The sequence below is a fragment of the Myotis myotis genome, unplaced genomic scaffold (assembly GCF_014108235.1).
Source record: "Myotis myotis isolate mMyoMyo1 unplaced genomic scaffold, mMyoMyo1.p scaffold_m19_p_2, whole genome shotgun sequence".
NCBI lineage: Eukaryota > Metazoa > Chordata > Mammalia > Chiroptera > Vespertilionidae > Myotis > Myotis myotis.
In genome coordinates, this window is record NW_023416324.1 from 55,874,121 (window position 1) to 55,890,180 (window position 16,060).

The 16,060-nt window shown below is 36.3% G+C and overlaps 1 protein-coding gene across 9 annotated transcripts in view; it reads right to left on the bottom strand.

Annotated features, from left to right (window-relative positions):
- ZZZ3 (zinc finger ZZ-type containing 3) overlaps positions 1-16,060 on the bottom strand; it is a 119,866-nt gene that overhangs the window by 58,136 nt on the left and 45,670 nt on the right. For 8 of the 9 annotated variants that reach the window (XM_036347413.1, XM_036347412.1, XM_036347411.1 and 5 more), the window contains exons 3-5: positions 15,127-15,259; positions 13,378-13,531; positions 6,145-7,694 (exon numbers count right to left, since the gene is read on the bottom strand). In XM_036347413.1, the coding sequence (XP_036203306.1) occupies positions 6,145-7,643 (1,499 nt within the window). In that variant the 5' untranslated portion in view covers positions 7,644-7,694; positions 13,378-13,531; positions 15,127-15,259. The remainder of the gene's footprint in view (positions 1-6,144; positions 7,695-13,377; positions 13,532-15,126; positions 15,260-16,060) is intronic. The other variant, XM_036347407.1, reaches the window with a different exon arrangement.

Sequence of the window (16,060 nt, forward strand, 5' to 3'; positions counted from 1 at the left end):
GTGGTCAGTGCACTCCCAAAGGGGGAGCACCGCTCAGCCAGAAGCTGGGCTCACATCTAGTGAGCACAGCGGCAGTGGCAGGAGCCTCTCCCACCTCCGTGGCAGCACTAAAGATGTCCATCCCTAGGGAGCGGGCCTAAGCCTGCAGTCGGACGTCCTCCAAGAGTTCCAGACTGCGAGAGGACACGGGCTGGGCTGAGGGACGCCCCTCTCACCCCGAGTGCACAAATTCCATGCACCAGTCCTCTAGTCCAGAGGTCCTCAAACTACAGCCCACGGGCCACATGCAAATACAAATATTGTATTTGTTCCCGTTTTGTTTTTTTACTTCAAAATAAGATATGTGCAGTGTGCATAGGCATTTGTTCATAGTTTTTTTTTAAACTATAGTCCGGCCCTCCAAAGGCCTGAGGGACAGTGAACTGGCCCCCTGTTTAAAAAAGTTTGAGGACCCCTGCTCTAGTCTATAAATATATAAAAGGCTAAGTGACCATCTGACCAGTAGCTATTATGTGCAATGGCCACCATGGGGCAGATGCTCTGACCAGTAGCTATGACATGTACTGACCACCAGGGGGCAGACACTCAGTGCAGGAGCTGCCAAAGTGATTTGGCAGTGGTGGTTCTCGAGGGGACACACCCTGGAATCAGAGAAGAGGGAGCCCGATTCCAGAGTGCATCACCCAAGAACCACCCTCTCGCAATCCAGGACACCTCGGGGGATGTCGGAGAGCCTGTTTCGACCCAATCCCCGCAGGCCGGGCCAAGGGACCCCACGTGCTGGAAGGACCCCGCTCACTCTGCATACACCCATCAAACCACAGTGCCGCCCGAGGTGCGGCCGGCCGGGGAGGGACTACAGGAGATTGGCCCCAGGGCACGTCCAGCCCATCTCACCCAGACCTGCCCCACCGGCCACCTTCTAATTAATTTCCTTTCAATGTGCACAAATCCGTGCACCGGGGCACTAGTCATATATAAAGGAAAAGCTTTTATTTCTCTGTGGGGCGCGGCTACAGTGTTTTGGCCAGGTTCAAGCCTCGGACTAATGAAAGGACAGGTCCTCTCACTGCCACGTGCAAGTCCCAGCTGGAGGGTGGGGCCCTCCCAGCACAATCATAGCCAACGGCTGTGGTTGTAAGCTTGAACCTATGGTCCAAACACGTGGCCCCACGTGCCTTGTGCTAGAGTTCAGGTGCATGTAGTTGAGTGGGGTTGGAACTCACGAGAATGCTGTAAACAATTTGATCACGCCCCTACTTTAACTCGTGGCAGCTGCTATAAAATAAAGACACGGCTTGTGGGCGCTGGTGCTGTCTCCTCATCAGGGAGCAGCGTCCCACCAAGACCCAGCTTTCATTCTCTTGTCAGTCTTTTCTCAATCCTTTCACCCCCCTACTCAGGATCACCTTTGGCTGTAACATTTCTCCATTCAGATTTAGATATCTGGTAACTTACAGGAGACACAGCCTCCAAACCAGAAAGCAAGCGCCGCCCCCCCCACCCCCCCCCGCCTCCAAAGAGTCCTGGCCAGTTGCTCAATGGTTAGAGCACTGGCCCTGGGACTGAAGGTTAGGGATTCCTGTTCAAGGGTATGTACCTAGGCAGCAGGTCTTGATCCCTGGCCCCAATTATCTCCCTCGTGGGGGCAATCTGGCTACAGGATTACACAACTGTTAAGGGCTGTTAGAAAACACTGGCTTAATTTACCTCAGCTGAAATTCAGAGCGAGGGCAAAGCAACGCCCTGAAGGCAGGACCAGTCAAGAGAATGGACGCCACTCAGTCTGACTCTCCCACCCAGTGTTAAAGGGATGGATCTCATGATGTCGAAGGCCCACCCAGATGTGCTGTAACTTGCTATAATTCGAGTATATAATAAACAGCTTTCAGAGCTGGCTCTCTCTGTGCCTGTCCCTCCATCAGAGGGCAGGTTCTCTCTGTCCCTCAAGTCAGAGGGCAGACACCACACCCAGCCCAAGCTTTTAATCTAATTTTATGTCTGTCTTTCAGTATTCTTAATTCCAGAAGCGCCTCCTAACTTGCACAAACCAGTTCACGTCTCCCCTCCATGCAGGACTCGGAGAAGAGACCACAGCCCCAGCGCACCCGCCATACACAACTATTTCCAGTGAGTTGAAAAAGTACACCAAGCATAGTTTTTCCTAGTAATCTCCAACTTTAATACACCTAACCACACGCTAAGCTCCACCCCCATGTATTTTTTGGAAATTATCCAAATCCTCTCTTTAAAGTCAAGCTTTCACTGTAGTTTTTATTCCCTAGTTTGTACATGCCAGTTATTCTTCACAGTCATACTAACAAAATGTTCTTTGCAATGAACATGAATGTATTTCATTCAATAAAAAGAACAGATTACTTATTTATAATGCTGCTTCTCTAAAAGACAAAAACAGATAATCATGATGACAATTACAGTGTATAAACTAGGGCTAAAGCATTTTGAAAACCGAGTACCCAAGATCTGCTCCATGAGAGTTCTCAACGTAGAAAGCCGAAAGTCCATGGAGTAAGTTCTTATTGGATGAGTTAACTACTTATAGTTCAGACTATGAATTAGAAGCTCTAATCCCATTTCTACCAGCAATTTATCATGATTATTTAAATAAACAACCTAAAAGCCTTAATCATGAGTTAGGAAATGTAAACTACACAATGCACCTATGTTGTCTACTTCTGAGTTGTTCTGTCAAATACGAAAATGTTTTATAAATTACAAAGCACAATACAAATGTAAAATTATTTTATCCAGGATGACTCCTTTAGTGCTCTGTAAGCAAAATCCATGCCTAGTCCTCGAGTTTTCTGGCTCCTTGAAAGAATTCACTTTAACAAACATAGTCTCACAAGAAGTGAATCTGATGAGGACTTTCTCTATAGACTTCTGAAATTGATGAAGATATCAAATGATTCATCTTAAGCCTGGTTCACCAAAAAAACATAATTATTTAGTACATTAACATTTTCAGAGGACCAAACTTGAAACTACAATTCTTGTATATATTCTTTAATATGGCTTGAAAATAAGATCTTACCTGAAAACTACATGAATACTCTCAGATAAGCACTCTTATTCTTATACTTCCATTATGTAGAAATTTAAAAACTGGTATAAACATTAGCAATGTTATCAATGAGTTAATCTTTTGCAAGACCTTAAGAATCTAGAAACCCTAAAGCTTTTTCACCCTCTATCTGGTTCATGAAAGGTTACAACATCATTAAATGAAGCTTTCCAAGGCCCTTCAAATATGTATTTTTAAAAATATTCTTGTATAATGAGAATTCAGAGGCAACAGAGCAAATCACATTTTCATCTGAAAATTTCTTTTCCAGAGAGCATCTTCTGAATTGGAAGAAAAATCTCTGGATGTTAAAAACCAGGGCCTATAAACTCTTCCACACCTGCTCTCCCTAAAGTCAGAACTTCAAACTTAAGAGATCAGTTTCAGTTCTTCTGATTCAAAAATCAGCAAGAACGTCAATTCCCAAACAGAAAGGGCAATCCACAGTCAGTCTGGCTATTTAGGCCCAGAAGGGAGTCACTAGGTATTATCTACCACTATAAGAGATTTCATCAACTTTGAGATCAAAGCGTTTGAGATAAAGTATATTTATTTTGATTCCCCATCCCTTAATCTTTGAGAAAGCACATCTGGTAAAACAATCCACAGCTGAACTCTTGCCAGAGAAAAAGATACTCATTAGTCCCTTGCTCACAGAGAAGTTTTCCATTTGGAAAAACAAATATATACAAGCACACTGTAGATTTATGTCCTGGAGAAGAGAAGAAACAGGGTACAAGTACCGAAAACATTTGCAGATTAATTTCACTGGCCTATGGCCTAATTATCATGAATCCGGTCTAAGGATAAGACTCTACACACAGTATCTTTTCAATCATTTACAAGTGTTTAGATGACCCTATATGTGATATCCTTACAAACAAGATGGATAAAACTTAGCTAAATGCTAGAAGGTTTCTGATTAAATAATCCATGTTAATTTAGAAGAGAGTTGCAACTGGAATAAAGAAGAGCTCTCTCCTGCTGGCTCCAGACAAAGAGTTATGCCATGCTCATTGTTTTCTATTCATAACATATACATATTTTTTTAAACTGGCTACCAGGAAGTACTCATTCACTAGTGGTAGAGATATTTCTGTGTAGGCTGGGCAATACCCATTTCCTAGTTTCAAAAGGCAATTATGTGCAGAAATTTTCCAGCATGAGAAGAAGAAAAATACTTAATGGGAATATGTACATCTGTGTGTATAGAACAGCAATCCATCTACCCAACTTGTCTTTTTTCCCCTTTACCTCAGGGGCCTTTTAACATTTTTAAACTGCCAGAAATATATTTGAGATTTAAAAGCACTTAAACAGGTAATATAATGCTATTTTTAACAATGACAATGGGTTAAAAAGAGCCAACATTATATCCAACCATCTCTTGGCTCTAGACAAAAAGCATAGAAATGGAGCTTTACTGAAACAGATTACATCTGACATGATCAAACACCTTCTCCCAATTTACCTTAAATTATCTCTAACCAAAATATTAATCAAGATGCTCCTTCTTCTCCTTTCTCGTAATTTGTTTTCTTCGCAGGGGAGGGAGTTAAAAGTGAAATGTCAAAAGGTACTTTTTCAAAAGATTTGGAACAAGGCAAAAAAGCAAGAAGTGATTTCCTTTTGCCCAAAGTCACCCAATGAGGCATTAATTTGAGAACATTGTCCTAATAAAGCAACTGCTATGGAAATTCAAAGGACTTTGTATATCCTAAGGAACTCACGAAACTGTAATGCTGTCATTCTCAAGATTTAGGAAATGGAACATCATTTTTTTAACAACTGTTGGATAGGAACATCATCCTTCAGAATCATCATGAAGGGAGATCTTACCAAAAAGTAACATTAATGAATTCATGGGAAAATATGTTTCACCATCAATAACCAGCTAAGCCTTAAGAGAGTATCTCTTTTGCCAAAGGAACAATAAAAAGGAAAGAATAGAAATAACAGATTATTATTTTGTAAAAATGCACATTTCTTGAGTTTTGGTATTTCCTCAAGACACATGCTCTGCTTTCTTGCACTTGTAGTTGAACAACTCTACTTTTATGAGCTGTTTTTCTTTCTCAAATTGGACTTCAAACATTTAAAATATATGACAATGCTAAAGCATTCCACAAAATAATGAATAAAATGCTCAGATACAATGTTTCTATTAAACCCAATATTACGATATTACTTACAAAAAAAACAGAAAAAAATTTCAGAAGGGAGATCTATGCTAAAAGGACACCAAATTACCATATACAAATATGAATTATTTGTAATGCATGGCAAAAAGATTATTATGTTCCACAACCAAGATTTAATACTTTGGTCTGTTACATACCATGATCTGGCAACTGTCATAACAAAAAACATTACAAAGATTCCTCATATCAGTATTTTTACGTAGCTTATATAATCTGATTGTGATATTAATTCAAAAGCCTACACTGTAAAAGTAAAGATGATTAACATATATGTCTTTTACTATTGCTGATCTAAGATAAACACTGTTAATAGTTCCTTTCAGGGTTATTAGCTCCAATTCTTCAAAGGAAATTTAAGAAAACTGTGATAAATTTGGACTCTGAATTCTTTATTTTAAAAAGTACCTTCATCACAAAAGTTAAGAACTAATATTATTTTAAGATACAGTCTCCCCTTATAACTTAGAATTAGGAAAAAGCAATCTCAAATGCTCTATGTCAATTATTGAGCAGATTCTTTTCCCATTTTATAAATTAAGTCAAATGACATAAAACTTATTAAAAACAAAAACATCATCAACCAAGTTTCTACATGTCACTTCTAATTGAGACATGTTGAAATACCAAAACTAGAAAACCATATTGCCATTGAGAAAATAAAAGTTGAGTTTTAAAGTCTTTCTTGTTTTGGCAGATTTTTTTTTTAATGAGATGAGAAAATTATGTTAAACTTAAAACTTCAGCTAAAGCATTAGTTTTTAGCTGTAATAAAAATGCTAAGAATAGACATTTACGAATACTGAAAACTTGGGGAATAATAAACAAAGCAGAATTCATGGTTACCATATTTACACATACTCTTTGTTGTGTTTCAGTGCCACATGATCTGATTCAAAGTAATAAACATCAGGATCATCATCTTCCTCTTCTGTAATGTGCGGATTGGCACTCTCTTTGGCAGATGGCAAATTTCCACTATTGAGTCTTGCCTCCGAGGGTGGCTTACTTTGTCCTTCACTCCCATAATTTTCAGAGTCACAACATATCCTTTTATCATTCTGAGAAACTTCGTCAGGATTTGTGGGAGACTCACTTATATTATCACTAACAGTTACATTTGTTTCATTGGGACTCAGATTATTCTCCTCCAATTGTCCATTTTCTCTGCAAGGAGAACTGTTTTTCGTGGGACTACTTCTGGTAGGGGCCGCCCTTCGTGGTGAAGTTCTCAGAGTATATCGATGTTCTTGAGGTTCTGATAAAGACATCGTTTGAGCTGACACACCGTCTAGAATAGAAGATGGTTCCAGTTCTCCGGAGTCTGGCATACTCTCAAGTCTTGTATCCAGGGCGTTGTTGGTATTTTCATTACACTGCTCTTTTGAGGCACTGCTATCTCCCACCACATCTACTTCCTCCTCAGAATCCCTTAAAGACTGAATTTCAGGAAATGGGCCTGTAGCTGGCTCAGTCATCAGCTGATTAACATGCTCCACGGGCAGGCAGGCAGTTACTCTTTTGTGGTCCTCCAACTTGACCTGCCCTTCTGAATTCGTGCAAGGCACGTTATGGTCTATATAACTGTCCTCCTTCCTACTGTCAAGAAACACTGAAGTGTGGGTGTCCGAATCCCCATTTTCAGCTACTGATTTTTCCTGCAACGGGTAGGAACCAGTGCTGTTTTGTTTAGTGTTCCCATCAGGCTGACAGTCATCAGAGTTTACACCAGCTGAATCACTGTCATCAACACCATTGACAGCCAAATAGCCTGTGATTTCTTCAACTACTGCAGAATTAAGTGGCCCCTCCTCACTGACATTCACCTTTTTAATTTCCCTTTTCTCACAATCATCCAGTATAAGACATCGACAAGCTCGTTTAGTCCCTTGAAAATCTGCATCATTGTCCACTACTGTACTTCTCTGTTCTGCTGACTCCTTGTCTGATTTTACAGGTGAATCTTCTTCTGAACTGTTTGGTGCTTCAGATCTAAGACAACGCTTAATTCTTTTTAAAACTGGTGAAACAGGTTCCGTTTGCCTTTTCTCACAATTTTCTACAGACTGCCTTTCTATATTATCTTTTTCTGAAGAAAGTCTTCTTTTCCTAGGGCTTACCCATGACTCTCGAGTACTTTGCTGTTTTAAATCAGTAGTTCTCCCACTATTATTTCCCTTCTGAATTTGCACAGGCTCTGGTCTCTTCTTTGGTGATCTTGATCGTACTTGAGAATGAGAAGAGATTTCTTCAGGGTGAGCAATGCTACGATTTCTTAAAGTTCTACCACAAAAAGATTCATCCAAGCCGTTTAACCCCACTGTTGATCTTGTAACACGAGTAGATCGGGAAGCAGCCATACTATGGCAAGTCCCTACAATACGGTCATCATGATCCACTCATTGGGAAACCTTCAAAAATGTAAACAAAATAATGAGAAAAAGGTAATAGTTAATATACCTAAAACAAAGGTATAAAGCCACAATTTTTAATCCAAGTATTGCCAATATTAACAATTTACTTGACATAATTTATTTTATTAACATTTCCAAAAAATGCTATTAACAATGACTAACCATTCATTATATGGCAGTTAATATGTTCCAGGAATCATTCTATATGCTCTATATACATTAACTCACTTAAATCTCATAACAACTAGAATAGGTGCTATTATCATCCCTACTTTACAAATGAAGGGATTGAGCCACACACATTTTAATTTATCATCCAAAGCCACCCAACTAAGTGGCAGGGCAGGGCTCTAGAGACGAAGCTCTTAACCTGCCTCACTGTGTATCTGCCTCTCAGGCTTGGGCACAAAGGGCCCAGAAAGACCTCCCTCAAAGACAGGATTTCATCTTGGTTATTAAAATAATAACCTTGAATTTATGTAGAAGCTACCAAAAAACTATCGCAATCATTTATGTTTTCTCAAAATATTTCTGGGAGGTAAAAAGGTAGAAACTGCTCTTTTTAATTCACTCTTACTACAAGGAGTTTCAGGTCATATCCTTTGATAACAAACTATATGGCATCCAAAAATTTTTGATTGCAGTAGAATGTTTTTGTAAAGCAGACTGATAGAAATCACAATCTTAGCTTGCAGTTGGCTAAGGGCAAAACATAGAAAAGCCAAGCCTCCCTAGTTCCTAGAAGTAGAGCCATAATTAGCAAGTGAAACAAAGTATTCTAAAGAGGATTAGAAGACAAAGGAAAGAAGCCCCTGAAGCAAATACTGAAGAAATCAGGAGTGTACTTATAACCACATCTTTTCCTTCTTTGAACTCCTATATATGTGAGTATGCCAGTTTTAAAGCGTATTGGGGAGATGAGCATTTTCTGGTGTGAATGCTTGGTATTCCTAAAATAAATATGTAAGGAAAATTGAAAAAACTTTGAGGGATTTAGTGGTTATTTCCCAAAGGCTCTCTCATGGAGCAGAATAAAGGAGCTGTTAACATTTAAGTCTCCATTCTTCTGCTCCTCTGTTTAGCTTTCATAAGATACTTTGCCACTTCACTGTCTAACTTCTAACTGGGGTGCAGGATAGACCGAAAAAGAAGTAAAAAATGGCTGTGGTACAAAGTTTCTCAGCATCCCTCTCCCCTCTCCCTCTTCCTTTCTGCCATCCTTCAGCCTTCCTCTAACCCCCCAAATGCCATTCTACCCCTACCACCGCAAATCAAATATACAATTTGTTCTTTGTCTCAATTGGAAGTATGTAACAGGAAAGGTTATGAAGGACCATAGAATACACAGTAACTTGTTATCACAAACAGAAAGAGAAACATTAAAAGCAACTGTCTTACTGTTCCTGCCTGTTGGCAAATGAACTGAGTGAGAAAGTACCCATTAACATATTGAATGTAAGTTGGCTGAATGTAGTTTTGTTTCAGAGTATGGCATACTTTTAAATTTCTAATTAAATTTTTAAAATTTTACAACAATCATAAAACCAGTTCTGGGATTAAAGCATGAAAATTTGTTCTAGAGAATTTCATAGCAATCACATGAATAAGTGTGGGATGCCAATCAGAACTTAGAAATACATTCCTCACAGTAAACTTTTACTGTTTTGGGATTCATTAGAGGAACCTGACATGTAATTCTCTTTTGTTAAAATCATATTAACAATTTTTATTCACATATAATAAACACTGTATGACCCATAAATATCCACTTTTAATTACAAAAAATTTTAATTTTGAATGTTTCAAAAAAGCACAAACTAAAAAATTTAATATAATTTATTTTTCTCATATACCCAAACTTGGACCTCTCAATCTTAAAAGGTGACTGATTTTTAAATATTAAATACCTATATAAATATGCAAAGAAAACAAATGAATTATAAAATCAAATGCAAATATCATTGATGCAAATTTGATTATATTAATGATTTATGGCTCAAATATAATATTGAAAATAGTAACACTTAACAAACACACACAAAAAAAACTGGTAATCTTTACTTTTTAAAATGTGATGCCAACTAAAGGCATATAAATCACAAATGATTCCAATGAACATTCCTAGCCCTTCTTTCTATGTTAATCTGAATAAGAGCAAAATCCCTGCATTGTCCTTATTAATAAAATAAGCATATTAGTAGTAGTAGTACCCAGAAGTACCATAAATAAATATATATATATATATATATATATATATATATATATATATATTATAAAACACCACAGGTTAGGGCAGTGATGGCGAACCTATGACACGTGTGTCAGAGGTGACACGTGAACTCATTTTTTGGTTGATTTTTCTTTGTTAAATGGCATTTAAATATATAAAATAAATATCAAAAATATAAATCTTTGTTTTACTATGGTTGCAAATATCAAAAAATTTCTATATGTGACACGGCACCAGAGTTAAGTTAGGGTTTTTCAAAATGCTGACACGCCGAGCTCAAAAGGTTCGCCATCACTGGGTTAGGGCCTATTTTACTTCCCCACCATCTAGTGATCAAAACACTGATTAATAGAAAAGATTAAACCTTTTTGTTTCTTTTACTAAAAATGTTTTTATTCCATTCAATAATTACAATGAAGTCCGAGTTTTACAGTTCTCAAATCCTGTGCTATTGGGCCATATTTAAAGTGAAACTGGTTTTATAACAAAGACCTTTTGGTATCTCAAATTTTTGCAATTCAAAGTGTAGCCTGAGGACCAGCATCATGGGCATCTCCTGCAAGCTTATTAGAAATGCGTAATATCAGGCCCTGCCCCAGACTTACCAATTAATCAGATTCCCAAGTAATTTAATCTCTGAGGGTTTGAGAAGCAGTGCCTCAAGACTACTACATCCAGACAGTATTATATTAAAATGACAGTGTCATCAAGTTTCAAACTAAATTAGACTTATTTATAATATATCCTCTGATTCCTTATTTGACACCAATAATAAAAAAAATTTATAAAGCCATAATCTCTTTGGCAAAGGAAGCACCAAATAGAGGATTGTAAAAATCTCTTGCCTGAAATTAACATAAGGTAATAAATTGCTTAAAATTCTGAGGACTAGAGTTAAATGATAACTTTAATATTTTTATTTTATTTATTTATTTTTAAAGATTTTTTTAAACATTTATTTTTAGAGAGAGAGGAAGAGAGAAGAAGAGTGAGAGAAGCATCAATGTGAGAGCAAAACATCGACTGGCTGCCTCCTGCACGTATCTCACTGGGGATTAAGCCCAAAACCCAGGCATGTCCCCTGACCGGGAATTGAACCCGTGATCTTTGAATGCATAGGACAATACCCAACGAGCCACACTGGCCAGTGCAAGTTAAATGATGTTATAATATTCTTCTCTCTCATGATCTTTCTTCTGTTATACCTTTTTTCTTTACCTTTTCTACTTTGGACAGGCATTCATAAAGGCATACACTTTCTGTAGTTACCTGATAAACTGAGTACAAAATTCAGTGACGAGAAAGGGACAAAAGAAAGTCCTGATTCTCTCAACCAAATCTCAACATGATTTTGCCATGGTTAGCAAAGTATTATAGACTAAAGCAATTGTTTCCTTCATTTTAGCTGCATAATACAGTTACTGAAGAAATTCAGAGAATTTCTTTGGAGCACAAAATTGTATTTCTGACAAAATTTAAGCTGCTAAAGGAACAGAAAGAAACTCAGTTATAAAACAGTATCTCAGAAAAGACTCTTGCTAGGTAATGAAATAGGAGGCACGAGATGAAATCCTTAGCAAGCACCCTACTGGAACTGAAAATTCAATCACTTTAGTTTTAGAATTAAAGGAAACTGTTAGTTAACATATTCATCTGAGCAAAACCCAATCTAGCAACTAGAACAAAGTTTTCCCTATATGTTATCCACCACTAATGAATATGATGACACTTACTGGAATACAGAGAAAAGAATAATGAATCATTAGAACTAAATTGACTCCCTTCCTCTCCTTTGTACCATCATAAAGTTTTCAACCTATTGGAGGGGCTTATCTGAGAAGGGCAGCTATCAACCAAATTTCAGCCTCTCCTTTCATATTAAGCCCTAAATCCTACCCCAAATTCCACATATCTCACTCATTTATTTTCTGTTGGAACTACTCTTCCCCCAATTTGAATATACTTTTATCTAAAACTTAATAGGGTTCTAAAACAGTATTAGCTATGTTTCAGATCATAAATTTCTAGCCCCTGTGAACACCTCAGAAGTACATCAATAAGAACTGAAAGGAATAATAAAGATTAAACTAAAATGGTCTACCTAATGCAACACTACTCCAGCTATCACCTTTACTTAAGAAAAAGAAACCTCAAGATATTTCAAAGACACTGCCTGTAACTTTTCGTTCCTACTATAATTATCAAAGTAGAACAGTTCATTTTGGGGATTGAGGGACTGGTAATCAATTCTCCATTAATAACAATGTTCTAGCTGATATTTATTACAATAATATTTAGTTTTTTGAATGAATAATGTTTAAGAAACTGGTCATGATACCAGGTAGACAAACCAAAGTGAAAAGCAAAAAAGAGCAACTGAAAAATGTAATGAATATGGTTATTTTTCTTTCTGTCTAGAACAGCGATTTTCAGACAGACAGTTCTTAGGGGGGAAGAGGGGTTAAGGGGGTAGAGAGAGTGAGAAAAAAAAAAAGAACGAACTCATGGAGAGGGACAATTGTGCGGTGATTGCAGGAGGGAGGGATGGATGAAGGTGGAACAGGGAGTGTGGGGATAAATGGTGATGAAAAAATAAAATAAAGGAATTTTTAAAACACTCAAACCTGACTATTTACTTAGGGTTACTGACCTCTTTTCTCTTAGATTGTCAGACTAAAAAATGAAAACAGCCAACAGGACAATAGCTGTTCATTATAGATGAATCAAAATTACACCTATTTTTTTGTCAGCCTGCAAAAAAAAAATAGGTTTTGGTATGCCGCAGAATTTTAGTAATTAGTTTATGTGTGCCATGGGGTGAAAAGAGTTAAAAATCACTGGTTTAGAACATAAGAATGAACTGTTTAATAATAGTTCAGACTATACTTGTCACACAATTCTTTTAAGACACATTTCTTCAGCCAAGCAATTACCACTATTTCTATCAGGTTAAAAGTATCTGTAAGGTTAAAAGTAGGAGAGTGAAACCTGGGAACCACCTATGCAATTCAACTTATTCTTAATATTCACCTCCCTGAAGCTTGGTAACTCTGTTATGGATTGCCTTGCATAAAAGATCTCCTCTTTCCCATTAAGAGAAACAGATATATGACTGATAGATGATGGATGGATAGAGCTGAATGAATACCCACTTAAAGTGACAACAGGAAACAAAGAGAAGTAAAGAAATTTCATAATGCCCTTGAATCAAAAGTACGTAGGGTGTCAAATATGCTCTAGAGATTGCAATGTATTAGTCACTTCATTTATGCTCCTGTTGGAAAAAGAGTGAGAAAATATTTCATCCCCATCCCATTCCCTATAGCTCCACATTCCTATCAACTGTATAATTTTCCATGCAGACTATAGACAAATAAGCTCCCCCCTCAAAAAAAAAAAAAAAAAATCAATCTGTAGATATCTTCACTACTGCAAAACTAAATAACTTACCTGTACAACCAAAGATCTATCATTGTGGAAATATTATCTCTTTTCCTTATATCCTGAAGGAGTTGGAGCTATGATCTAGAATAGAGCTTAAGCATCAGGATTTCAGACTCTCAGCTTCAGCCATGGAGAATACTAGAACCTCCTAAATTCCTTTCTTCAAAATAAAATAATGAAAAAAATTAAAGAAGCAAATTAACTTATGCTAATAGATATACTCCTTCTACAATAAGAGGAAATAGCAAGTAACAGAATATCTGTTCACAGTAATATTGTTGGTACTTCTTGGTGACTTTGTAGCCTCAGAGATACTAAGAAACTGGAAAAGATCTTTAGGAACCAACAACAACAACAGAAAAGCTTAACATATACTAAATCCTTGCAACAACTCAATATTAGTTTGAGTCAAATTTTGACTCAGTTCTTTTTCTAGAGTCTCAGGCAGTATTTTTTGGAGATGACCCAAAGACTGCCCATGATACAAGTCCTCATACAGAATCTATAAACTCTTATTCTAAAAGCCTTTCCCAAATTTTAGCCTTCATGTACAAAACTGGGAATTGAACAAGAAAAATAATTTAGGTTATACACACCAACTAATCAACCAAGTCTTCTATATCTACATGATAACCTTGATAATTATTAAAGTGCTACACGACTATTATAAAGGGAAATTTCTACTATTTTGGCATATGGATTTTCAACAAGGACAAAACCAATAAGGATTTTCTGGTTTTAGTACCCAGTTGGCCAGATATTTTAATTACCTTAATTAAATTCCATTTCTTGGTCAGTTTGGCTAATTACAGTTTCATTTTATTATAATGTATTATGATATCTTTTTCAGAGAATCTGACTAAAATGAATTATTATGAACATCCATTTGGAAACAAGGAGAAAGACCAGGAAAAAGACTAGTGATGTTTATCATGGAAATTGTCCCTTTATTATAAACATAAAACTAAACATTCTAAAAGTGCCAGTATTTTCGGTAAAGGTTTACTTTTTAAAACTAATGCAATTTATCAAGCTTTGTAAACCAGAGTTACTGCTTAGTAAAATTAGATAATGTTTTAGTCGGCTAGGAAGTGAACAGGGTTGATATCTATTATCAGTAGACACAACCTCTCCCAAATATGCCTTGTAAATTATTGAAAAGTGAAAGGTAGGAAAATTAACTAAGTAAAATAACTTAATACTACATTTAAATAAAATGTTTTAAATTAACATGAGGAAGGTTAACAGTGAAATTAACAGTAAAAACATGGTCCTATAAAAAGTAACCCTTAACATGAAAATTCACTCTTCTTAAAGCAAAGATTCCAACTGCCAACTCCTTTGTACTCAAACCCTGAAAACCTTTCACAAACATGGCAAAACATTACATTCTATAGTGCATGGTGGTGATGGCAATCATAAGAGACAAAGAGGATCCACAATATAAGATGTGTCTAGAGTATACACTGATACACCAAATCTAGCATTCTATCAAGTTCTAGTCAACCAGGTTACTACCTTTTTGTATAGGATTTGCTATAGGAACATCATCCATTATATTTACCAGGCAAAGACATCTGCAACTGTTATTTCCACAGAAGAACTGATACTTACAGCTGAGTTCTACAAGTATTAAAATAGGATCGTGCAGATGTGTTTCTAAACAGTCTCATACAATGAAAAACAAACTTTAGTCAATTACTTCTACTAATACTACGGCCTGCTTAGCCTTAATTAAGATTACATTTTTCTTACCTTTTTGAAAGTGTTTCGCCTAGTATATGATTCCCAAGCGTCTGCATTTATCTGTCATCACTGTTAATGTCCATGTTACATTTAGACTTCAGGTATTAATTATTTATATGGTTGTACTAGCACAACTTGATATCTGTGAAGGGAAACCACAATATAGTCACTATGGATGTGTTACTGTTTACAGATTTGGGGATATAAGCACACAGCACAATGCATTTTCTAATAAATTACAAAAAATAATTCCTTATATTTAGCTACAAAATGTGTTATATTCAATGATAGATGATTTGCTAATAAAGGTCTTACAAATGCTTCTCAGAGTACCAACATAAAATACTTCAAAATTTAACTTGAAATTAAAATTCTTACAAATTTGAAAGCTCCTTAGATTCCTTTTGACTACCAACATAAATATACATCATTTTCCAGAAGTCTGTAACTTCCCAAACATTACTAGAAAAGTATTAATTTTGTTTTATAATAATATTAGGGAATAAACTTATAATGCTTACTAATGAAGTAAAAAGGATCCCTTAAATGTGACTTTAATACTGTCAATGCCTTTTAAAGTAATATTTTTGCTTTGGTTAGATTATTCCTCTGTGACGAATTTGTCAACATTATTTTGAAAGTAAATAGAAAATAAATATGACCAAATAAATTAAGAAGTAAACCAAGATGTAACTGTACAAAAAAAAATTCTTTAAAAGTAAGCTTCTTAAAAACACAGACTTGATTCTAGATCATAAGTCTGAAAAACACATTGATGTGCTTACAATGAAGAAAAGCATTATAAACTTATACATATATAACAAAGAGAGAAACCTATGAATGGCATTCTGGAATGATTCACCATGGTGTGCCATTCCAAAATTCCGTCTAATAAAAATGAAGAGTAAAAATCTACCAAGAAAATTCAGATAGCCTTAGGCTG